Below are 23,928 nucleotides of genomic sequence, written 5' to 3'. Positions count from 1 at the left end.
TTGGATAGATCTAAGATATGGATGATTAAGCAAATGGAGGCAGAGCATGTGTCACAACCGGATTCCCAGTCTTCTTTCATGACAGGAGGAGCCACTCTGAAGGCAGCTACACAAATCCCGTGATCAGGAAAAGCAGCTTTTCTACGCCATTTATGCCCCCACCCCCCCGAGTAAGGCAATCTGTGTTCTGGCCCTACACTCACTATTGTGGGGTGCAGGGCGAATCATTTCTCTCTTGGCCTCTACTTGCTCATCTGTAATCAGGTGTGATTGAACTAAATAGCCTCCCAAATCCCTTTCACACTGTAACATCATGTGACTTTATTCCCAGACACAGAAGAGCTAACAAGTCTGTCCTTTATTGCCAGGAAGAAAGCATGCAGGGAGTTGTCTGTCCAGTGTGTCCAGAAGGGTGCTGCACTCAGTTTCTTCCCTAGGATTTTCCAAATTATCCTTGCAGCGTAGCTGAGGCTTATTTAAAAAGCTATTTACTTTCCTTAGAATATTGATTTACACCTGGTTGGAGGGGAGAGCCTTACATTGTTTATGAGACACTGCATTATGCCTCCTGTGTTGCATAGAGCCTGATTTTTCTTCACTCTTAAAAAAATTCTTTTTAGATAGACTTTACTTTTTAGAGCAGTTTTAGACTCACAGCTGAATTGAGAGGAAGGTACAGAGATTTCCTGTATTCCTTGCTCCTATGCCTGCATAGCCTCCCTCATTATTAACATCCCTCACCAGAGGGTACAGTTGTGACAACTGATGAATCTGCACTGACAAATCATAGTTGCCCCAAGTCCAGTTCACATGAGGGTTTACTGCTGGTGTTGTATATTCTATAGGTTTTGATGAATGTAGAAGATGTGTATCCATCATTATGGTTTCATAAAGGCTATGTTCATAAAGACTTTCCTAACAATCCCCTGTGCTCTGCCTATTCACCGCTCCCTTCCAGCTAACCCCTGGCAATCACTGGCCTTTTTTACTGTTGCCATAGTTTTTCCTTTTTCAGAGTGTCATGTAGTTGGATTCACACAGTATGTGGCCTTTTCAGATTGGCTTCTTTCACTGAATAATATGCATTTAACATTTCGCTATGTCTTTTCGAGACTGAACACTGAATAATTTTCCATTGTGTGGCTGTACCACAGTTTGTTTATCCACTCACCTACTAATGGACATCTTGGTTGCTTCCAAGTTGTGGTGATTTTGAATAAAACTGCTATCAGTGTACAGGTTTATGAGCGGATGTGAGTTGTGGTAAATACAAAGTTAATATTTAGTATTTACCTTGGGTGAGTACTAAGGTCGGCACTTGCTGGGTCACATGGTAAGAGTACATGTAGTTTGGTAAGAAACTGCCAACCTATCTTCCAAAGTGGCTGTACCATTTAACATTCCTGCCAATATAAGAGTTCCTCACCAGCACTATTTTATTTTTCATTTTAAAATAAAACTACATTAGGTCCAGAGTTATGGAAAAAGAAGCTTAAATTTAATTAAAGTAAAAGAATAAAAGTATATGCAGTAAAAATTAAATCTCCTTCCCATCTTAAACCCCTAGGATACAGGACCCCAGTTTCTTTCCCCAGAGGCAGCTTCTGTGGCCAGCTGCTTGTGTTTGGGCAAATACAAACATATACACTTGTATGTTTGTATGTAGTCCCCTCCTTTATCATAAAACAAAGCATGTTATTTCTAGATACATGCCCAGGAGTGGAATTGCTGAATCATATAGTTGTTCTGTTTTTAGTTTTACCATATGATCCAGCAATTCCCCTCCTGGGTATATAGCTGGAAAAAACAAAAACACTTATTCAAAAAGATGCAAGGACCCCAATATTCATAGCTGCATTATTTACAACAGCCAAGACATGGAAGCAACCCAAGTGCCCATCAACAGCTGATTGGATAAAGATGTGAGAGAGAGATATATACACACACATACACACATATATATATTTATAAAATGCATGATATAGATACATTATGTATTATACATATACATTATATATTTTATATATATACACATACACAATGGAATATTACTCAGCCATAAAAAGAATGAAATTCTGCCATTTGCAGCAATGTCGATGGACTTGGAGGGCATTATATTAAGTGAAATAAGTCAGACACAGAAAGACAACTGCTGTATGATATCACTTATATGTGGAATCTAAAAAATAATGCAAATGATGCATATACAAAACAAAAACAAACTCACAGATATAGAAAACAAACTTGTGGTTAACAAAAGGGAGACGGACAAATTAGGGGTATGGGATTATCAGATGCAAACTACTATCTATAAAATAGATAAGCAACTAGGATATATTATATAGCATAGGGAATTATAGCCATTATCTTATAATAACTTATAATGTAGTATAATCTACAAAAATCCTGAATCACTGTAGTGTACATTTGAAATTATAATATTGTAAATCAACTGTACTTCAATAAGAAAAGAGAGCATGTTGTACACATTGTAGCTTATACACAGCTTTTTCTTAAGAGCAGTGATTTTCACCTATAGGATCATGTGAATCTTAAGACAGCTCTGAAGGTTGTCAGTCACATGATCTATTCTGAAATCAAAGCTCAGAATCATTTCAGTGGACAGAGATGAAGAAAGTGGCTAGCCAAGACCACCGTTTGGCCAGTGACCTATCTTCCCTTCTCGGGTCCCATCAGTTCTACAGAGATAGGAAGGATGCTGCACCTGGCCTCGTCTTGGAGTCCTGGCCAGTGGTGCAGAGACCACTGTAACATTCTTCTCACCATTTATTCAGGTCATCCACTCAGAAAGCGAGAGGGTGGAGTGTCCCCGCATTGCTTGCTCTTGGAATGTTCACTGAGTTAATCCACATTGTTCCCTTACTATCCCTTTCCTTTCTTCCTGGGTTTGTATGCCATGATGCTAACCAGAATAGAATAGCTTCTTTTTGGAGCGTCCTGCCTGGTCTTCCCTGTAATTGAGATATTCACATCTTCCTGAAAAATATGATGCTTTCTCTAAAATGGTTGTGGGAGCCCTACCTAGTGTTGGAGGACCAGACGTCAAGGTTCTGGAGGATCCTTGAGGTCCAACATATTTCCGTACTCCTTGCAGTTAGAAGACTGCTATCCCTCTCTGAGCAGACTCTTACCCACCAAACTCTGACCTTTACTGTTGACAAGCGCTTGGCTCCAGAATTTTAGCAACAAACTTCCTAGAGACGTAAGAAAATATGTATTTGTTTCTAGCTGTTCTAAGAGGGTACCATGGAATAACACAGCTAAGGAACAGAAAGTGCCTGGGAGGGAGGCATGAAGGTTTAAAAGTATGTTTCTGGGTGTTATTTGTTGTCAATCTATGGATTTTTAATCTCTTTCTACTCCATTGCAGGTCCCACCAACCCTTGCCAAGAGGATTCCTGTAAGGGTGGTTCTTCGTGTGTGAGTCTGAATGATACATTTTTCTGCCTGTGTCCAGAAGGGCAATACTATAACTCTTCCACATGCAGTAAAGGTGAGTGACAAGGGATGAACCATGTAGACCTGCACCTCAGACCTAAATGGAATAGAAAACTTAAGATGATGGTGAAAAGAGCCTCCAGAATTCTAAAGGTAGAGGCAAATTTGGAGGCCACAAAGCCCCACCAAGTAGAGAAGAGGCACCTGTCTTTATCTCACTGGGACCTAGTGGGAGAGGAAATGGACCGAGTCAGACCTGGGAGCTAGTCCTGAAGGTACAGGAGTGCATGTGTCCCTTCACCTCACCAGTTCAAGGAAAGGTGCCATGGGGTCAAAATGAGAATGAGAGGTGCTGAAGTCCCTGACAAAGTACAAAGGCTGCATAAACACAGGGTGGTGCTGCTCCGTGGCTGCTCTGATACAGAATAAGGCCGTATGCCTAAAACCACTCAGCCAGACAAGCCGGGCTACTTCGGCTCTGACCTTGGTCCTGTTCTGTGTTGTCATAGGATTTGCTTCTTCCAAACACCAAACCCTATTTTTGGAGACTTAAGAGCTTCTCAGCTCTGGAAACGGACTTTAGGAGCAAATCAGCACTACACTTTTTTGGTTAGACCAGCTGACTGCTATGAAAGTCCAAGGCTGTTTACTGATTTATAAATGTGGATCTGTTTTCTGAATGAGAAATACCCTTCCTTCCCAGAGCAGACCAACTCTATAGGACATGAATGAACTGTACTGGCCACAGGGATTAGAGATATACCAAAACGCAGAAGGATGTCCTATCTTAAGCACTAATAATCTCATTTCTGAGGGTGCACTCTAAGTAAATGACCTCCAAAATAGAAAGCTCTGTGTATGAAGACGTTCACTGCAAGCTTTTTTTCCCTTTTAAATAATTAAAAGCACTAAAAAAAATCAATGGAGGGAACATGTATTTCATAGAATACTATATAGCATTTAGAATGATAGTTACAAAGCCTAAGTAATAATTTGGAAAAATGTTTATTATGTAATAATAAGTAAAGAAGACTCATGATATATATTGGAGCTATAACGATGTAAACCAGGCACAGAAAAAAAACAGAGCTGGGAGAAATAGGGGGTAATGTTTTTCGTATTCCCATACTTCCAGTAGTATCTTCATAAGTTTAGAATTTTTTTACAATAATCTATGTTTTAAACAAAATGGAAATGGCCCTTTTTACATTAAGTATCACAGAAATATTCTGCTTGAATTTCAGGAAAGATATTCCCTGGTACGATTACATTCAAAACATCAAATATAGAGGACTTGAAAGATGAAAATTCTGTGGCCTATCAAAAATTACATTTTGAAATTACTGAATTTGTAAGTATTTTCCAACTGTCTTTTCCATACAGATATTCTTTATTCTAACACTGACTATTCTCTCTCTAACTAGAGAATGACATTCAGGTGGTTCACATGGGTGTGGCTGTACCAGTGGTTCAAACAGAGAAATGCACCCTTATTGGCTGGTAAACAGTAACTGTCCCCAGCTCCTGGGTGTCACTGCTTCCTGGTTGCCCGGCTCCTCCTCTGGGGCCCTGGTCCCCGCACCCCTGCCCCTACACCTGGCGGCCATGCCATACTCATTCTTACAGAGGCTATTAAAATATTTTTAAATGGACAGATAAATGTAATGATGCTTTAAAATAAATTATTTTCATAGTCTTGAAGAGAAAAAAAATTAAAGATATTTTTCTTTTTACAATCAAATTTGCACATTTTCCTGTGCTTGTCTGGCTTTTTTAACATCTGGAAGAGGAACTCCATCTGACTTAACATCCGTTATTTCATTTTCCCATGTTCAAAAATGTCAAAATGAACAATAGCTTCGTTTCATTTTGATTACTGTGAGTAAGAATGTCAACATGGAGAGATGGAGATCTTCATTCTGGACCAACTGCTGTCAGATCTGGAAGGTCTTAGGGCCTCCAGCCAGTATTTCTCAAAGTTTGGTTTTGAAGAAGAAAATGTTAGCTTGTAAATACATCTTAGAATTCTAGTAAGATGTTAAAAATTAAAATCTTACTCTATGTCAATGTCTTTCAATTTGAAATTATATCATTACAAAAGAGTTTTGTTATTAGAATTTGTTAAACATGAAAAATTATTATCCAAATGATTTACAGATGGTACAGACAGAGTGAGTGCTTACAAGCAAACAGCCGGTGCCAGGCACTGTGAGCAATGCCCGGGTGCCCCGGGCTTGCCCTGCCCCTTTGCTGCACCACCTGTGCACCAGGGGCCAGCTGGCCGGACTTAGCCTCTCACCCTGGGTCTACATTCCAAATCCCCGCTTGCATGATACGTGCTACATTGAGGACAGTAACACCAGTGTGTTCCTGCTTCCAGGGAACACCTGATGGTCTTGTGTGGCTTTACCAATCTCTGGCCACTGTGGCCACTGCACTTCCCAACTTGCTCTGAGTACGAGTGTCCAAAACCCCCTCTGGCTACAGGCCTAGGCCCCGGGCTTCAGAGTCTAGTTCAGTGACTTGATCTCAGGCAGGTCTCAATGATCCTGGGGAAGCAGGAAGGGCTAGAGCACTCTTGTAATTTCTAAGAGGCTATCAATCTGAAAGGGAAGCACCAAAACTCCTTTGCAACAACTAGAGGTGGGGAAAGAGAGACATTTACTTTCTTCCAGGTCCACTTAGCAGACTCTATGGCCAGGGCAGTGCCAGCTCAGGCCCTGAGACGTCTCCCAGGGTCCTTTTTGTCCCCAGATAGATTCAAAGGGACAGTCTGCACAGGGTTTTGAAGTTTCCCTACTGCTGCTGTACCTGGCATTTTATGCATAATATTTCTAGTTCTCAAAATCGCCACATGGGGGAGACGGTGCTGTGGAACTGTTCTGCAGGTGAGGTGGGCAGTCAAGGATCAGGAAGGCTGAGTAACTGGCCGAAGGTCGCCCAGCTGATGAGTGAGGACGGGGTGGGGGGATGTGAACCCAGACCTGCCTGACCACGGAGCTGCTTCTCCTTCCCTGCTGGCTCTGCTGTGCAGTGGAAGCCGGCAGGCCTGTTTGGATAACTCCTGCCCTCCTGCCCAGCCTTGCAGCCCTTCCGCTGAAGAGGTGCATATCCCCAAATCCTCAAAGGGTGGCCTGGAAGAGGGAAAAATGGAAACCCTTTTCCAATGGCAGATGCTAATTTTGCAATCTCTTCTTTGAGATTAAGGAAATTAAATGGGCAGTGGTCAGTAGGGGAGATGATGGAAACTTGGAGGTCATTCAGTGAACTTTTTTCAAGTAGATACCTGGGGCCCTGATGGTTTACAGAAATACCAGCCCTTCCTAATATTTAAAAGAATTGAAAAGGAATCTGACATATTCCAGATATAAGGCTGCCCAGAATAAGGAGAGCATCAAATTTATTTGGATTTGACTAGAATGAAAGAGAAATGTTCTAACATCTTTCTAAGTGACATTGGTTGCCAAGATCTTTTAAAATGTAGGGCCCCCGTGGGAGAAAAATAATAAAATTCTTGGATTCTAAAACAGTTGCACCAACCCAGTTCAACACTCATGTAATAAACATGGAGACTGGGGCCCAAAAAGGAGAAGACACGTCCAAGGTCATGACTTTCACATTTAATTCCCTCAGTCATCAGTCAGCTGGTGTGGGTATTTCCTGGGGGCTGCCTGGTGCTGGGCGCTGTGGGACGAGGATAGGGGTGAGCAGGCGGGAGGGGGGTTGTGTCATAGGAAACAGAAAATGAATCTCATTTGTGTCATCAAAGAACTTACGTTCTAATTGGGACCCCCCATCCCCTCACCCCTGCCAGAGTCCCAGCTTTACCTCTGGCCACGTCTGTATAAATTTCTAGAGTTGTCTCTGTTCCTGGGACACAACTCGAGCCTAGCAAGATCTACCTGTGCTGGAGCCCCTTCCAGCGCACAAAGCCACGATCCTTTACTCCCCCTCCTCGTCTACACCTGCGGCCTTGGGTGGTGGAAATTACTGCTATCTCACACTTCCCAGTCAGACAGCGAGGTTCAAAGAAAGCTGACAGGGGGAGAAAGGTGGCACTTGAGCCCGCTCCGCTCTGAGCCCCGCCACCTCTGAAGGCCGGCCCGGGCTGCCGCTCCCTCCGCGCTGCCGCTCGCTCCGCGCTGCCGCTCCCTCCGCGCTGCCGCTCCCTCCGCGCTGCCGCTCCCTCCGCGCTGCCGCTCCCTCCGCGCTGCCGCTCCCTCCGCGCTGCCGCTCCCTCCGCGCTGCCGCTCCCTCCGCGCCCTGGCCCCGCACCACCCGCTGAAGTGCTGGAAGGCTGCTCTCCTTTGTGCCGCTCGCTCTGCTTCTCTGCAGCCTGGAGGGAGTTTCTCTGAACGCCCAGGGTAGATCATACTCTCTGTGGTGCTCCCCTCACTCAAGTTCATGGTGTAGCCCCCATTGGCTCTCAGGCTGGTTCTGCCCACCTTGGTCATCTCCGTGTTCCTGGCCTGACGCCCTGGGAAGGCAGGCAATTATGTGTTCCTGGATAAATGATGAGTGTATGAAGTTTGCATACAGGTAAGTGTAACAGACTTGCAGAACTTCACCGTGGCTTTGATAAGACAAAACTGAAGTTAGTCAGCTGATTTTTAAGAGAGTGATCATTGATTTGACTGAGTGCTTTAGATTTCCTGCTTTTTCCTGGGTAGCTCTGAATTATATCAGAATCTTACTATTTCAAAGCAAAACTTACTGAAAGGTGTTAGAGCGTATGTAAAGAATAAATAATTTGCTGTATTATTTGTATAAATGAGTTTAGAAATGGACTTATGCTAAAACATAGATACAGTATCACATTTCCCCCCTCTTTGTAGTTATTAAATCTGTTCTTTTCCTCCACAGTTTAAAAAGGCATTTAACAATTCTGATTACGGACAGACTGTAATTGTTAAAATAAGGTAAGTTTGCTGTGGACTGAAGGGGAACTTTGGAAGCAGGTGTGTGTATGCCTATCTTCCCATCTTCTCTGGCATTCCCCGTGAGGCACTGAGGCCCTAGGGTGGCGAGTCACATGTCAGGAAGAGCACTCACTGCAGAGGGACCAGCCTCTGATGTCATACTGAGCCATGCCTGGGTGCGCAGGGTGTAGCCTGGGGACAGCAAGATGCTGCCTGTGATTGGCGACACAGCAGTGTGCACACATGACATCACCAGTCATCAGTTTGTTTGGTTTGATCCCTTGGCTACAAACCATGTTCCTTCCAGGGGGCCAGGAGCAGAATGAGTGGCTCACGGCTGTCTCTTCCCTCATGGGGGGAATGAGCAGAGAGGAGTTCCCCAGGCACACACCTGGCCACTGAAGGGCCCGTCCTGAGCTCTTTCTTCAGGAAGAACAGGCATTCAGTGAGCATATGAATATTCAATGACCAGGGTTACGTGCTACTAAGGAACCCAAAGAGGCAGAGGAGCCTCAAAAAGTCAGTGATTCCATCTCGGCCTTCTCTGAAGCCTGCTGACACACAAGTGCAGCAGGCCGGGGAAAGGCAGCTCTAAGGTGAACGGAGTCATGCAGAAAAAGCAGCCCTAATGTATTTGTATTTTATGGTTTTACTACCTCATCTATCTTTATAAGCTTTGTCAAATCCATACTGGAAAAATGTACAATATATACATTCATATATATAAATTCAGAGAAGACCTCCTAAAGCTGGTGCGTTTTGATCTTGGCGGTAAACAAGGGTCCCATATGATTGGTGGCCAGGACAGCAGGCAGCCAATAGGAGGCCCAGGGCAAGCAGCAGGCAGGGAGCTGAGCCCCGATGTGGAGGCTCAAAGCTGGAGGTACAGCCACCAACTGTCAGGGCATTAGGTTTGGCTTAAGGGAAAACAAGGAGTTCGTGCATCGGGATGACTGGATAAAAACAGGATCAGTGCAGTGTGGTGGGGTCAGCTAAATCCACACTCGAATCCTGGCCTTGGCACCACTTGCTGTGTGACTAGGCAGGTGATTTAACCTCTCTAAATTTTTATTACTTCATCTGTACAACTGGGATAATCCAATCAACTTTTGAAACCCCGGGAGGAGCAAATGAGATACCCTTGGGAAGATTCCCTGTGCAAAGTGCCTGGAACAGAGTCAGTTTCAACACGTTAGTTCCCGTCTGTTTCCTGTCCAGAATAACAGACCCTGCAAGTGTGAGGGAGAGCTGGCCCCACAAGGTCATCTGGGGGTTCCCTGACACTCTGGCACTCCCGTCATTCCTAAGAAGTTACTGAAAGGGAGCCAGCGGTGTTTGGAGGCAACCCCTCACCTGTGAGCTCAGTGTCCTGGGGAGGAGTGACTCCCTTCAGCTCAGGGGCCCTGCCCGGCACGTGGACCTTGGTTTCACTTTCAAAGGCATTTCTTAGACTCCAGACCAGTGCCCTTGCCTCTGATTCCCCAAGATCTTTTTATTTCCTGCCTAAATGTTGGAATGAGAAGGATCCTCAGAGTTTCTCAAACACTCGAAGCTCTGTTTGGACAGAGGAGGACACTCAGGTTCAGGGAAGCTGGGACTGGTCTTGGGCCACAGAAGACGGTGTCCTGTCCATCCTGGGTCTCGATCCCTGGGTGCTTAACTGCAAGCCGCGCTGTAGTCCTGCATTCTGCACCTCTTGTCGCTTAAGTGCGCGGCTGCTCCAGTGTTTCCTGTAAATGTTCTGTGAGTGTGACGTCTTGCCTCCTGACTTGGGGTGTGTGCTAGTAGGTTCTCTGAATCAATGAATAATGGACGGCACTTCTTCCCTAGCCCCACTGCAGAGTTACACCGTGGATCTCTGGGCATCTTTCAACCGATAAAGAATTGCTTGTGTCAAGTACCCCTTTCTCACTGCCCTGTTCCTTCCACTCCCGCCTTCAAATCCTACTATGAGCAAATTACTGTAGGAAACTTTTAATTAGAATTGGAAGCCCATTTTTCGTTTTGGAATCCCTTTTTATGGGATGATTCCTAAAAAGCAGAATTTGGTTCATGTTCGGTTTTTCTTGATTGTTCTGCAGAACCCACATGGCGGTGAACATTTCCCAAGCAGGCTGGCTATGTTTTCAAGCTTCTGTGTTTATTCAGATGTCAAAAGAGAATACAGGAAAATAATTAGACAGGAAAAATAGATCCTGAGTCTTAAAAACAAACACGGACACTAATCAGAGAGGGAAGCAGGTTTTAACAGTCGTTTCTCTCTCTCTCTCTCAGTGGTTGTGTGACTTGATTCCTTTTGGATAATGAAACAGAACTTGGCACAGCTGTTCTTAGGGCCCCAAATTGCAGCGCTGATTCGAGAGAGAGGCCCTTACGATGTCCTGGTCGTAGGAGGACTTAGTGTCTGGGGATGTGATGTGGGGCTGTATGCTGATGCTTCCCCCAGCCCCACCCTCCTTGGGATCAGTTCTTCTCTGGGTCCTATGTGCCCAGGCCCAATCTGCATGCACTTTGAACTGCCTGCTGGCTTCCTGGGCCTTTTCTGGGAATGACCCAGACTCTGTGTGGTGGATTACTGCTCTCTCTGTGCGCAGGGAGGAACACACACCCATCTGTCTCTCTCAAAGCACAAGTCTGAGATTTTACAGGTTGTTAAGAAATGTACTCCTGATTTTCTGCAGAAAGTGACACTTTCCTATTTCAGATGCAACTTCTACTTCTGGTTCACTCCGGGCTCCTAGATGCTAAACAAGTTTGTCCACAATGTTTTTACGTACCTTCCAGCAGGACCTTATTGTAGCCATAGATTTCCTCTGAATGCACATCGAATAGAGATCTCTGGGCTATGAACTGCCATCTTACTGCAACCCCAGGTCTCCCTATGTGGGCCTCAACTGTGGATTTAGAACAGTGGGTCGGGACTAGTGCTGGGAGATTTGAGAGTCTGGGAGGTCTGAAGACCTATTTGTTGAAGCTTAAGTTCAATTCATCAAGTAATGATTTCATTTCAGTCTTAGGACATCTGCAGCAAGATCTGAATTGCGTGCTGGTGACAAGGATGTTGACGTAGAAGTAGTAAACATCTTTAAGGAAACTACAGAACTAAATGAGACTACAGTATCTAATGCAATTACAAAAGCAATTGAAGACAATGCAGATGTCTTTACAGGATATACTGGTAAGTATCAAATAATTTTATTCCACATTTACCTGAAGACCTATCTAGGTTTTCATAAACTTTGCTATTATTTGTGTGAAGGGGGCCAGAAGAACTGGGTAATTGAATCCACAGACATCTGTCCTTTGACGTCCACAGACGAGTTTCCTTTGCACCGTCCTTTCTTCCTCCCTCCCTTTCCTCTCTCACGTGGCTTCTGCTCCTTCCTAACCGTCTCCTAAGTCAAAAAATGGACTAGTTTGTCCCTCTGCTTGGAAGGTAGTCTTGGACAAATAGCCTCTGGACATGGAAAGATGAAGAAGGAGAAAAAAGAGGGCTCTCTACCAAGTTAGAGCTTTCCAAATGCTCACAGAAAGTTTTACTTATACTGGCTCTCCTCTAGGCAGACACACAAGCCCACAGCAGAGCTGTGACTGTTCATTTCTGCTGTGTTACAAACACCCCAAACTTAGTGGCCTAAAACAACCACCATTTATTTATTACCGCACCGTGATTCTCTGGGTCAGAATGTGGGCTGAGCTCAGCTGGGCACTTCTGCTGACCTAGGTGGAGCTTGGCTGCTCTCTGCTGGGCTCACTTAGGCATCTGCCGTTAGCTGCTGGGTGGGCCTCCTGGGGACCAGTTGATCTCAGATGATTCAGCGGGACGGTTAGTCCCTGCTCCACGTGGTCTCTCATCCCCCAGCAGGTTAGTCCCAAAGAGTTTCAAGAGCAGCAAGAGGGCAAGTTTCAATACACAGGTGTTTCTCACTTTCTGCTTATGTTAGATTTACAACTGTCCTCAGTTCACATGACCAAACACAGTGTGCCCGGTGCTGCTAGGGGAGTAGATAGGAAGGCAGGAGTAAACTGGTACTATGACTGCAACCAGCACAGCCGTCCTCAGGAGGTCCTCCCCTCAGAGGGAGCTGTTAGGGCCGGCTGGCCTGCGGGAAGTTCTTTATAACTGGTTCTCCCTGTGGCAACCAAATCCAAAGGCTTCTGCTGAGGAACAATTTCTCTGACTTCTCTGTAGCCTCTGACACTGCTCCCTCCCCGTCCTGAAGTCCTTTTCTCTCTGGGCCTCCCCCCACCTTCCCTTGACCCCTGCCCGCCTCCCTCATCTTCATTTTTGATCCTTCCAAGACTCCTCTTTTCGTCTCTTGAATGTTTGCTTTTTGATGTTTGGAACCTCCATGGCCTAGTTTGCAAAATTTATTTCTCTTTTTGAAAATATAAAGAAATCCTGGTCATTGATCGTTTTCCGGCACCTTCTCTCTCTCTCTCTCTTTTATCTTTTTTTCAAGATTCCACAAAGATTCTCACTGTTCTCTCAGGACCTGGAATATAAATGCTCTGGAATAAAATACTTAAACTTTTGTCAGGAATGATGGGGGCTGCTCTGCTCTGTGTTCTTTCCGGGGACTTCAGTTCCCTTAGCCATGTCCATTCAACTCTTTTCCATCCAAGTATTACTTCCTGGTGGAAGAGACACACACCCCTTCACTGATTTACCCATTTTTCATGTTTAACCCTTTGCTCTGTGTCATTGGACTCTTGCTGTTGTTTTGGGTTTTGCTTGTGGCAAACTTGAACTCATTTGGGACTCTAGACTGTGTCACATGTTTAATATTCCATCTTTGGTTCCAGGACCTTCTTTTCATATTTTGTTTCTGTCTCTCATCTGAGAGCTTCTGTGCGAACCATGCCAGTTTCTTAAGTTACAGACACTCTCCCACTGTATTTTTTTTCTACATCTATTGGGATCACTTGCAGCTGCACAATTACAATCACATTTTCAGAGCTTCTTACCTTCTCTTCTACTTTCATCTTCCAGAGTCTCATGCCGTGGACCTACACCTTGTCCTTTCTGAACATGTCAACATTTACTCTAAGTCACACTCCTCTTTCTGGCTGTCACGTGATCCTTGTCTTCTGGGAGACCCATCACTTCTGCCTGCCGATAAATTTCTCCTTGGGGTCAGAATTTGGCTGAGGGTAGCAATTCATGCAGTCAGAACCTCTCCCCCGGAAGGTGAAATTGTCAGCAGGGCAAGACAGAACCTTATCCTACGCTCTGCTTTGGGCTAGATGAGATCTCCAGCAAGTGCGAGGAAGTTGAGGGTTCCCATCAGCATGGGGACTGACCGCTCAGAGTGGGTACTAGATGAAAATAACCATTGTACCCTTCAGGACATAGTTGAGTACCCTTTGCCGTGCTCTCATTTGGTTCTACTTGGCTCTGAGCTCTGGCCAACTTGAAACCGTTCAGCCTCAGACTGAGAAATGCTCTTCTTTACCAGCTGCTCTCAGCATCTCCCCACTCTGAGACCAGGCATGTACTCTGAGATACATTAACAAATACCACATGCTGCCAGCTCGAGGTGGCCACAGGAGCATGAACCGCCCAGCAAATGGACGTGAGAGTGCCAAACTTCTGGAGAAAAACAGCTTCTCATGCTCTCTTGCTCCTGCTGCAAGGACAGATTCTTCTGTGTCAAAAGCTATAGAATCTCTTTCTCTAAGCTTTTAATTGGAGGCATTTTGAAAGGGCGCAGGTGATGAAGGAAGGTCAGGTATGGATTTGGGGTGTTTAGAAGAGAGTGAGCACGTATCTGCTCTACCTGCTCCTATCCCCTCCCCATCATCCATCCTCACATTCCCCCATTTATCCCTAATGCCTTCCGCTCTGCTTCTAGACTAACTTACTTACCAGATTGCTTCCTCCTGCCATGCTTCTGGTCAAAATCGACCAATGATTTTCAGGCTTATATGATAAACATCAATGTCCTTAGCCTTGTGTTCAAACCCTGCTCTACCTGTGAATGAACAAAACAACGATTATTTGCTGAGTGGACACTTGCATTTCCATGATCTCATTCAATTCTCGCAACAATCACACGAAACAAGAATCATTAGCCTTAGTTCATAGATGGAGGGAACGTGGACCCACCACCAATGAAATAATTGAACAGGAAGCCCACAGCCAATCAACGGCAGAGCTGAGAAATCCTGATGTTCCCTCCTCACCTCTCTGCCTCTCTTCTGCCCACGTACAACTCCGTCACTCCCGGACAACAATCCTTCACTTCTTTTCATGCCTCACTTACTGCACTTCGACAGATTTTGTCTCTCCTTTGACTGTTCATATCTTCCCCATCTTTCAGCACTTGGCCCAGTACCCACCTCCTCCGCAATGTGACCTTTAGCTACCCGAGCCCCTGAGATCCCACTGTTCCTAAGGCTGCTGCTGGATGTGACAGTCATGTAACTCTACAAAGATGGGGCCTGAAACTTACACAGCTACTGTGTCCCCTGTGGAATCCAGCAAAGAGCCAGGTGCAAAAGAGGTCTTGAAATTGAACATAACTGTACTGCATTGGATTGAATTAATTTGAATTGAGTAATATAGGATATAGATATAGAAGAAATGATTGGGGATTTGAATTTCAGAATCTCAGGTCTTTATTTGTTAAATCCCAAACCTATTAAAAAGCAATTACCACAACAATTGAGCGAGTGCCTTACAAGTCACCTTATCCATACTGTCTTCCTAATTCGTCTTTGAATTCTGTGTGCCTCTCAGAGCAAGACCAGTGTGACTACTATGGTTGTGAGAAGAAGAATGACCAGGACAACTGCTCCAGTGGTTTACTGTGTCAGTGCAAACAGGGGCTGGTGAGGCCCAACCCGCAGATCCCCATGTGTGTCGGTAAGGGCTCCCTTGGTTCTAAATGTCCCTCTCCTCTCTCCTTATACATTTTCAAAATACAGACTGTCCTGCTCAAGTTCCCATGTGCATTTCAGAGTCTAAGGGGTGGGAATGTTGGCTGCAGACCTACGGACCTGGGTGAGGCCTTGGCTGAGAGCCGGTGAGGAGAGCCTTGTGCAGCTTCACAGGGGGCACGTCTCGTGCAGACCACTGAGCACTTCCTTTTACCTAGAAAGAGCAATGTGAAAAACACTGTATTCTGTGACATGTCACTTTGGATAGGAGGAGGTTGTGTCTGAAAATTACCCAGAAATCACTCTGTTTTGCAGCCTTCGGTCCAACCTGCGATGACACCTGCAACGCAGAGAACAAGCGGCAATGTTTAGTGAGGAGCAGTACGAGCGCGGACTGCGTGTGCCTGCCGGGCTACCGGGAGGACAGTCACGGGGCCTGTCAACCGTAAGAGAAGACACTGCTTTTTCATCTTGCCGTAGCTGAGGCTGAGCGAAAAGGATAGAGCTTGTAACAGATGTATGAGTTTAGGGTCAGGATGTTGGCTCCTGCCAAAAGCTGGTAGGTACAGAGCATCACAACCATGACTGTCATCATCACTATCGTCATCATAACCATCATCATTACCACCACCACCACCAACCACCCAACACCACCCCTCTCACTGCGACCACTATGAACACCACCACCACCAATATCACCATCACCACGACCACCATCACCACCACCATTACACCATTATCATCACCAGCATCACCACCATCATCACCATCACCATCACAATCACCGCTACACCACCATCATCACCATCATCACCACCATCACCACTACCACCATCATCACCATCAGCAGCAGCAGCAGCAGCTTTTGAACATCCTCTGTGTGCTAGGAACCACACTAGGTAATACTTCTCACACAACAGCACTGTGCCCATTTTCAGGTGAGGAACCCGAAGCTCAAAGAATATAAATAACGTGCCCCACCTCACCGGGCAGCAAATATTCAGCAGGGCCAGGTAGGCCCACAGCCCGAGGGGGTCCTGCTTTGCTCCGTGCCTCTCAGGCTCAGCCTCCCCTGAATTGCTGAATCCTCCTGGTGCTCACAGCATGAGCATTCATGGTAGCAAATGGAAGCATGTGGGATTGTGTGCCCCCCTCAACCTTCCAGGTTTAGCCAGGAAGATGGGGAGGGTAAGAAAGAAATGACGAAAAGAAGATGGAACAGGGAGGATAAAGAAAGAGATGCAAGGACCATACGGAGGTTGGGTGGGAGGTCTGGCCTGCTCCCACAAGGCTCTTTACCACGGTTTCCTGCTCCTTGTGTTTCAGGTGTGCATTTGGCTACAGCGGAGTCGGCTGTAAAGACAGTGAGTAGAAAAGTCTTGCTCTGTTATTCAATAACTGAGATACAAACCTTGACCACATTCAGAATCTGTCCAGTGCCCCAAGTCTCGGGCCTGTTTCTCAAAGACACAGAAAACCTGCCTGTGTTTGTCTTCTGGGTCAGGCCGTCCCATTCCCACCCTTATTAGTCTCGGGCAGGGCCTCTCTGCTGTGGCAAATCAGAGAAGTCAGTCCAGCACGTGGACTGCTGCTTCTGGACTTGCCCCAGGCCAAGAAGGGAGTCCCAGCCTTATGTTTCCTTCCTACAGTAGCTTAAATATGCCTTGTCTGCTGCTAGAAAGGATCCAAGGCCAGTGTTTTCCAAAAATGTGTGCTCATGGGAGAGCAGAACTAGAAAATAGAAATTAAATATTCAAATCTTTTCTGTCTGAGAGTGATTTCCTAGTTTGCATGTGTTGTTGCAAATTCAGTTGCTTAGTTCTTTCCCACCAGTTGGGGTCAATACTAACTTTATATGTTAAATAATTTTATATTTGAAATTGTATGTAATGAATTAAAAGATCAGTGATGAATGAAATACTCCTGTCAATCTCTCAGCCAGCCACAAAGTTAGTGATGAGAAATGCTTTCAATTCCTACTATCTTTTGCTGTGAGGCTGGGTTTGCTAAATCATTTCTCCTTTCTGGGGTTTCTGTGTCCACACCTATAAAATGAGAGTTTCGGACCAGATCATCTTTGAGGGTTTTTTTCCTAGACTTAATGGTTGATGGCCCCGTGAGTGAGGTTGGAGGTGATACGCAGGGCAGTCATGCAGAAGAATCCAAGTGGTTAGAGCAGCAGCGTCCAACAGAAACAGTACGTGAGCTGCAGAATTAATTTCAGATTTTAAAAGTGTTAAGTAAAATGTAAAAAGTAAAGAGAAATAGGTGAAAATGATTTTAATAATTTTATTTCACTTGATATTGAACACATTATCATTTCAACAGGTTATTAATCTAGGAATTATTAATGAGATGGATTACATTTTTTTCATACTGTGTGTTTGGAATCCGCTGCACATGTTACACTTAAAGGCCAGCCCAAGGCCACTTTTCAAGGACTCAGTAGTGCCAGACAGAGCAGATCTAGAGGAGAATGGGTGGTAATGAACCCCCAGGCTCTTCCCTCACCGGTTCCATCAGGCTATTTCCTGGATCCTCTGTTACTGGCACAGTTAACCCCCACCTGGTTCCCCTAGTTTATCAGCAAGGTCAGCGATGGGCAGGCACAGGCAGCAGAGGCACGGAGGTGTGTGGACCTCAGATGAGATCCCACCCACCACGAAGCCCAGGAGGGTCCTGTCACCATGGCCTCCTTTGTGTTTATGGTCTTGGTTTATCTCGCAAGGCTGTCTCTTCTGATTGAGTTCTGAAGACACAGATGGGGGTGGGTGGACAGAGGGTTAAAGGAGGTGGGCCACCCTCCATCCTGGCCCTGGAGGCATCAGAGACCACAGCCTGATTGTCCTCAGGGCCAGAACCCACTGGGAACGCATGCACCTGTGCAGTAGGCAGTGGAGGTGTGCTCGGGGGAGCCTCTCATACTCGGCTCTTTTCCCTTTCAGATATTTATCTGATCATCACCATTGTGGGCATCATTGCTGGCATCCTCATCCTCGGTTTGCTGATAGCATTGGTCATCTCAATGAGGTACAAAATGAAGTGTCCCTTTTCTGGGACACAGCGACACCGTCATTACACTCTGGTTTCCAAACTTCCAAACATGCCCAGACTTCCCTGGGCAAGAGCAGAAAAATACGGCGAGGCCTCTCTCACACCAATGACCTTTTTTTCTTACCTGAATTTTCTTCTGATTCTATAAGCTATACATGATCATTGAAGAAAAGAGAGAAATGTGTACAGGAGCAGAATAAACACTCACCCACAAAACCTGACACCCTGCAGCCACCAACATTTTGACATACATTCTTCCAGGTTGTTTCTACCTTTTAAAATGACATACATAATTTTGTATTCTTTGTGTTTTAAAATTTTTTTCCTGAGGTTTGTTTTTGCTTAATACTGTACTGTGACAGAGCAGCCGCTCTCTGATGGCACTGAGACTCGTTTGTTAGCATATTTGACTCCACTGATGTTGTCAGATCTAATTTTCATCAATCACTCCCCTGCCCAGGTCTTCGCACAAAAGCCAGACAACCTCAAGTGAGCCCCTGGGCTTTAGAAACATGATCTCCTCATGGCTGCTCCTCAGCGCGGTGTCTTAAGTGCTCTTCTTAAAATTTGAGTGGGGTCCATTCATTTCCAGAATGAGTAGAGAGCTCGAGTTCCCTCCATGAGCAGGGTGGAAAGCTGTTATCCAGTCCATTCTAAATGTGCCAAGTGAGGAGCCACTGTGGTAAAAAAAAAAACAAGCTGCTTTTTTAAAATGACATTATCTCGTATCATATTTTGGCAAAATAGGTACTTTTGCACTATAATAAGAGAGGACAAATAGAGTTTATGTTCCTAAAATATTTTTTTTTCTTCTATTCCATTTTGATACTAACTCTTCCCCAGAGACTTGCTTAACAGGATGCCAAGCTGGGAACTGAGAATAACTCCTTTTGCAGGGAGAGGGCCAGGACCCAGGGTTCTGGAGCCAGGCTGTCTCTCTCGGGACTGGCTCCTGCCCTGCGGGGCCATGGGGGGACGCTCGCCCCTGGGACAGTCCTGGTTCTCGGTTCTCCCTCCTAGTGCAGAGCCTGGCTTGCTCTTAGCTCAGCCTCAGTCTCGTGACTCTTGGGAGCAAGCCAGGAGTTATCATTTCTTGTCCATCTCAAGGGAAGGAAACCTCTCCTCCACGAGTCACCTTAGACAGGAGGGCTGTCACAGGGCAGGAGCTGTACTGTGGGCTGGGCTGGCCATCACGGTCACCAGGGGGCTGGGTCTTCCTTTACGACATTCCCAGTGTCTGAGGCTCACCCTGGGATGGCCCTGTGGCCATCATAGGTGCCTCTGGCCCCACGACCCACTCTGAAGGGCAGGACTGTGTCTGGGGGCCAGAAGAAAGAAGGTCATGAGCCAGGTTCACTGGGAGCAGATGCCTCCCTCACCTGAAAGTACTTCCACTTATCTTTGACCCCTTGAGGTCCTTGAGGGCCTGCAGCAGAACCTGGGAAACTTCGGTTCCTCCTCCTGAGACCTTTATACCTGGGACTCACTTTATTCACTGAGGTGCTTCCGTGGATAGTGACTTTGCCTGAATGAAAGTTTAGTCACAAATCATCTTTTTTCTTTGACTGTTATTATCATTTCCATAAAGAATTCAAAGACACACTTAACAATACTAACATTATTAGCAAATAGTAAATGGGATCAGTAGAATAAGACAGTAATGCTGGACCAGGATCAACGTTCTGGTTTTGATGGTTTCCTGGAGCTTATGAGTGGACTGAGGGGATCTGCATGGAATGAAGTAATGAGACACTACGGGTGACGGACATCAGGTCTGCAGCTTGTTCTTAAATGGCTCAGAAATATTAACAATGGGGGAATATGGGTGATAGATGTATGGGAGCTTCGTGTAATACTCTTTTCGTAACTTACATGTACATATGAAATTATGTCAGAATTTTTAAACATTTTTTAAAAAGAATATTAACATTTGCTTCACAGAACTTGCTACCATTGTCATATTCTAATTCCTGTTACCAATTACAGTTCAAAGAGCAAAAAGAAGAATGTGGAAGAACAGAACCTGATTGAGAACGACTTTCACAGTCTGAGACTGTATGAGACTACTGGCTTTAGCAACCTAGGAGCAGATGGGAACGTCTTCCCTAAAGTCAGGGTGAACCTCCCAAAAGACGGTAGTGCTCGGAATCCCTATTCGAACTAGGGTTGTATACCCAACCCCGACTATTAGGTGAGCCTTGACGTGCTTTCTGTTTCCTTTGCTGAGTGAGATGCCCCAGGGACCTGGCTGTTGTATCATCACCAGCCCTGGCTGTCCTGTAGGCTTTTTTTTTTAATCCAAAGCTATTGTAAATAGCCACCACCTGGTCCCTAACACTGACCATCTATGTGACTTTAAACACATCGCTTAATTTCTCTGGCTGTCTATTTCCTCAGCTGTAAAAAGAGAAGCTTTAATTTAGATGCCTCTATGGTCTCTTTAAATCCGTTTCTACGGATATGACTCCAGTGGTTGTGATGACAGCTCCCAGACTGTTGGAGGAACTAGGACCTGGCTCAGGCCTGGGCAGCACTGCTGGATGTAAGCACGGTCCTGTTTACATGGACCCTTCCCATCCAGCCCACAGAAGGGCAAAGCTCCCCTCTCCTCCCCGCAGACCTCAAGGCAGCCAGATCAATTTCTGAGGCTGGTAATGCTTTATTTCCCATGGGAGGGCTTGCGAGGAGACTAGCTTGTCCTCAGATGTGCATTGGATAAGCACAGCTGGCACTGCTTAGTGCGACCCAGTGAAATGCTGAGAGGAGAAAGCCTTCAGGGGACTCCTGCGGGGAAGAGGGACAGGACAGAAGGAAGGAGGGATGGCCCAGGAAGAGGAGGGAGCCAGAGAGGAGAGAAGAGAGGGGAGGAGAGAAAGGATTTGTTTTCAAAAGGAAGAGTGGGGAGAAAGGGAAGGAGGGAGAAGTGGGGTGAGGCATCCCCAGGAGAGTAGAAAATAGGCTGAGAGAGGAGACGACACGGGAGGTGGGGGAGGCGCTGGGGAGGGAGCACAGCACCGGACCTCCCCCCCCCCCCCCCGCCGAGGGCGATCACTTCTGCTGGCAGCCCTGGTGAGAGAGTCATCCTTTGAGGACCTTAATGCACTTTGAACATTCTGGGAAAACCTGACTTATTTTTATTATGAAATCCTATGGCTGATTTCACACATCAAGTTCCTTTTAATCATGGAAGTCCGGATGTCTCGTGTGTGCACCACGGGACGACTCCACAAAGTGCGCCACTTGGGGTCAGACACAGGTCTAGTCAGCAAGAGCCGGGGACGAACGTCCCATGGGCGCCCCTGTTGGTCCTACCTGAGGTGAACCTTAACTCTCGAATTCATTTCAAGCCTTTTCTCCACATCGCTGGAGCCCTTACCTCAAGTATAACCTCTGAAGAAAGCCCTTTGGTGGCTGAGTCGGTGTGGGATTTAAATCAGACACCTGGCTTCCCAGCCTTGCCCTTCCTGCTACTAAGTCTGTGGTCTCGGGCTAGTTCCCTGACTTCTCTGGGTTTGTTTTCTCATCTGTGAAATGGACAAAAGGATGCCTCCCTCAAAGGATAAAGATCAAATAAGCTAATATGCATAAAGAACTCAGCACAATGATGGGTTCTAATTGGAACAGTAGTATTAAATAATGTTAATTAAAATTATAGTAATCCTTTATGAATCTAAATTGTCTCATACGTTTCTGTTGCAATACTTTTCTAAGAATTCCCCCCCACCTCTCTTTTTGTCTAGGATGGTAAAAGTTTGGGACCATTCATGGCCCTGAACCCAGCATATGAGCTTTTACTTCGAGTGTTTGGAAGACTGAAGGAGACGTGAGCAGCTGGGAAGCTCTGACGGTTGGGATTTCTCTTCCAACCAACACCTAGCCTCTCTGAATGGAAGTTGTGACAGTTTGCAGTGAATAAAGCTTGTTTGCTAAGTACCTGTGAAATTAAATGCACACAGATGGGACCAGCACTTGTTAAGATAGTTGATTTGCTCCAGTCAGTACAGGGGTTGGGGTTTCTTTTACACGGTGGAGCAACAGTAACCATTTCCAATCTAGACGGAAGTGCCCCAGATCGTTCACTCCTGGAAGAGTCTACAAGAGTGTCACTTTGAGTTGACAGCCTGTGCATAAATGACCTAATTCTGGGAGACTCTTACACATCAGCTGTGGAGGTCCCAGGGGATGGGAAGAGACACCATCCTTTAAGGTTCTTGGGTTCATTCTCGGGCAAGTGACTGTAAGGAAGCTGGACGGGGAGGCTGAGTCAGGGAGAAGATACCCAGGACCCACCTTCACCCTCAGAGTCCCCGCCTCGATGAGCGAATGGGCACTTCCTCTACTTCGTGTCCCACCCAAGACTCAGAACCTAGGAAAGGGTGTAAAGACAAAACTCCCAGCGCAAGAAGTTAAAGTCACTTCAAACTTGTAGGCCTTCTGTCCAGCTGATGGTGAGAGGCAGCTGTGCTCTGGATCCAGATGTTCAGCCTTGTGATGCAGATTCCAGAGGTACCTCACTGAAGCTCCAGCCTTCCCTGGGGACAGAGGCTTAACAGGGCCACCAACACACACACAGCCAAGAATGGTGGCAGTCACATCCAGTCATATCCAGTTTCTTTAATGTCAATTGTATCCTTGTTTATGTCTAGTCTCCTTGCAAGTCATTTTAATTTGCTTTTATTGTTAGTATTTGTTCTTGACTGTTAACAAATAAAGTATATTTAGTAGCTGGTGTCCTTCCTTGTGTTTGGGACTTTGGATGACACACATAGCAGTTACGTGTCACTTTCAATGGCAAACACGATACATGGCAAACCAAGGTGACTGACGTCTGCTGTCCTCATGAGGGCCTGTTGGAATACCCACGGTAATTTATTTTTTCATGGAGTAGATATTTTCGGCTGCTTCTCCATGCATACCCCACTACTCTTCCATTATGAAGCAACCAAATATTTTGGATGGGACTATCTGCCCGTCAGCTCAAATGCAGGAGCCCAAGTCATTCAGTGGAATCCTGTCCACCCTCCTTGCCACAGTCATTGACTTAGCACATGGCATAAATGGATGCAAATAGGACAAAGCTCAATTGTTGGTAGAAGGCTTGGAGGAAGAGAAACTCTTTGTTCTGGAGAATGGAATGTGAGGCCTTAAACTGCTTCAGTTTTGCTAAGCTGACACAAAAAGGAGGGGACAGCTGAAAGAACCATGCAAACCTGGAGCTGGTGCTCTGATCAGACTGTACCTGAAGTCCCTGGAATATACTGTTAGGCCAGTTTGAGCAGTTGTTTCTGATTTTGCAGGTGAAAGCATCCTCACTGATATAGCTTGTGTTTACTCTTTTGTTCTCAAGGCTAGTTAGTGAAGGGAATAAAAGAAACATTCTTATGAGCTATTAATGCCCACTGTAAAGACACTGGCCATCCATCAATAGGTTAACACCAGCAGAATCAATGCAGACATAACTTTAAATTGGCTGACCACTGTAACTTGTCATCACAGATTCTATTTCTGACCTGTGTGCTACCTGCTTTACATCTGAAGATGATTCTGGATTTAGTGCTGAACGTAGGCTATTTCTACCTCTTTACTAAAAAGTCCCACTTCTCTTGTGCCCCTC

The 23,928-nt window shown here is 45.7% G+C and overlaps 1 protein-coding gene across 1 annotated transcript in view; it reads left to right on the top strand.

Moving 5' to 3' along the window:
* Positions 1–23,038, top strand: part of LOC141577875 (mucin-13-like) — a 32,816-nt gene extending 9,778 nt beyond the window's left edge. Inside the window, exons 3-12 of the mRNA XM_074365086.1 lie at positions 3,392–3,514; positions 4,704–4,810; positions 8,323–8,378; positions 11,390–11,556; positions 15,121–15,246; positions 15,576–15,705; positions 16,587–16,624; positions 18,206–18,290; positions 20,301–20,505; positions 22,055–23,038. Coding sequence (XP_074221187.1) covers positions 3,392–3,514; positions 4,704–4,810; positions 8,323–8,378; positions 11,390–11,556; positions 15,121–15,246; positions 15,576–15,705; positions 16,587–16,624; positions 18,206–18,290; positions 20,301–20,478 — 1,010 coding nt within the window. The 3' untranslated portion in view covers positions 20,479–20,505; positions 22,055–23,038. The remainder of the gene's footprint in view (positions 1–3,391; positions 3,515–4,703; positions 4,811–8,322; positions 8,379–11,389; positions 11,557–15,120; positions 15,247–15,575; positions 15,706–16,586; positions 16,625–18,205; positions 18,291–20,300; positions 20,506–22,054) is intronic.
* The last annotated feature ends 890 nt before the right edge of the window (positions 23,039–23,928 follow it).

The sequence above is a fragment of the Camelus bactrianus genome, chromosome 1, assembly GCF_048773025.1.
Source record: "Camelus bactrianus isolate YW-2024 breed Bactrian camel chromosome 1, ASM4877302v1, whole genome shotgun sequence".
Classification (NCBI taxonomy): Eukaryota; Metazoa; Chordata; class Mammalia; order Artiodactyla; family Camelidae; genus Camelus; species Camelus bactrianus.
The sequence above is the reverse complement of the archived record's forward strand: the minus strand, read 5'-3'. Positions and strand labels throughout refer to the sequence as shown.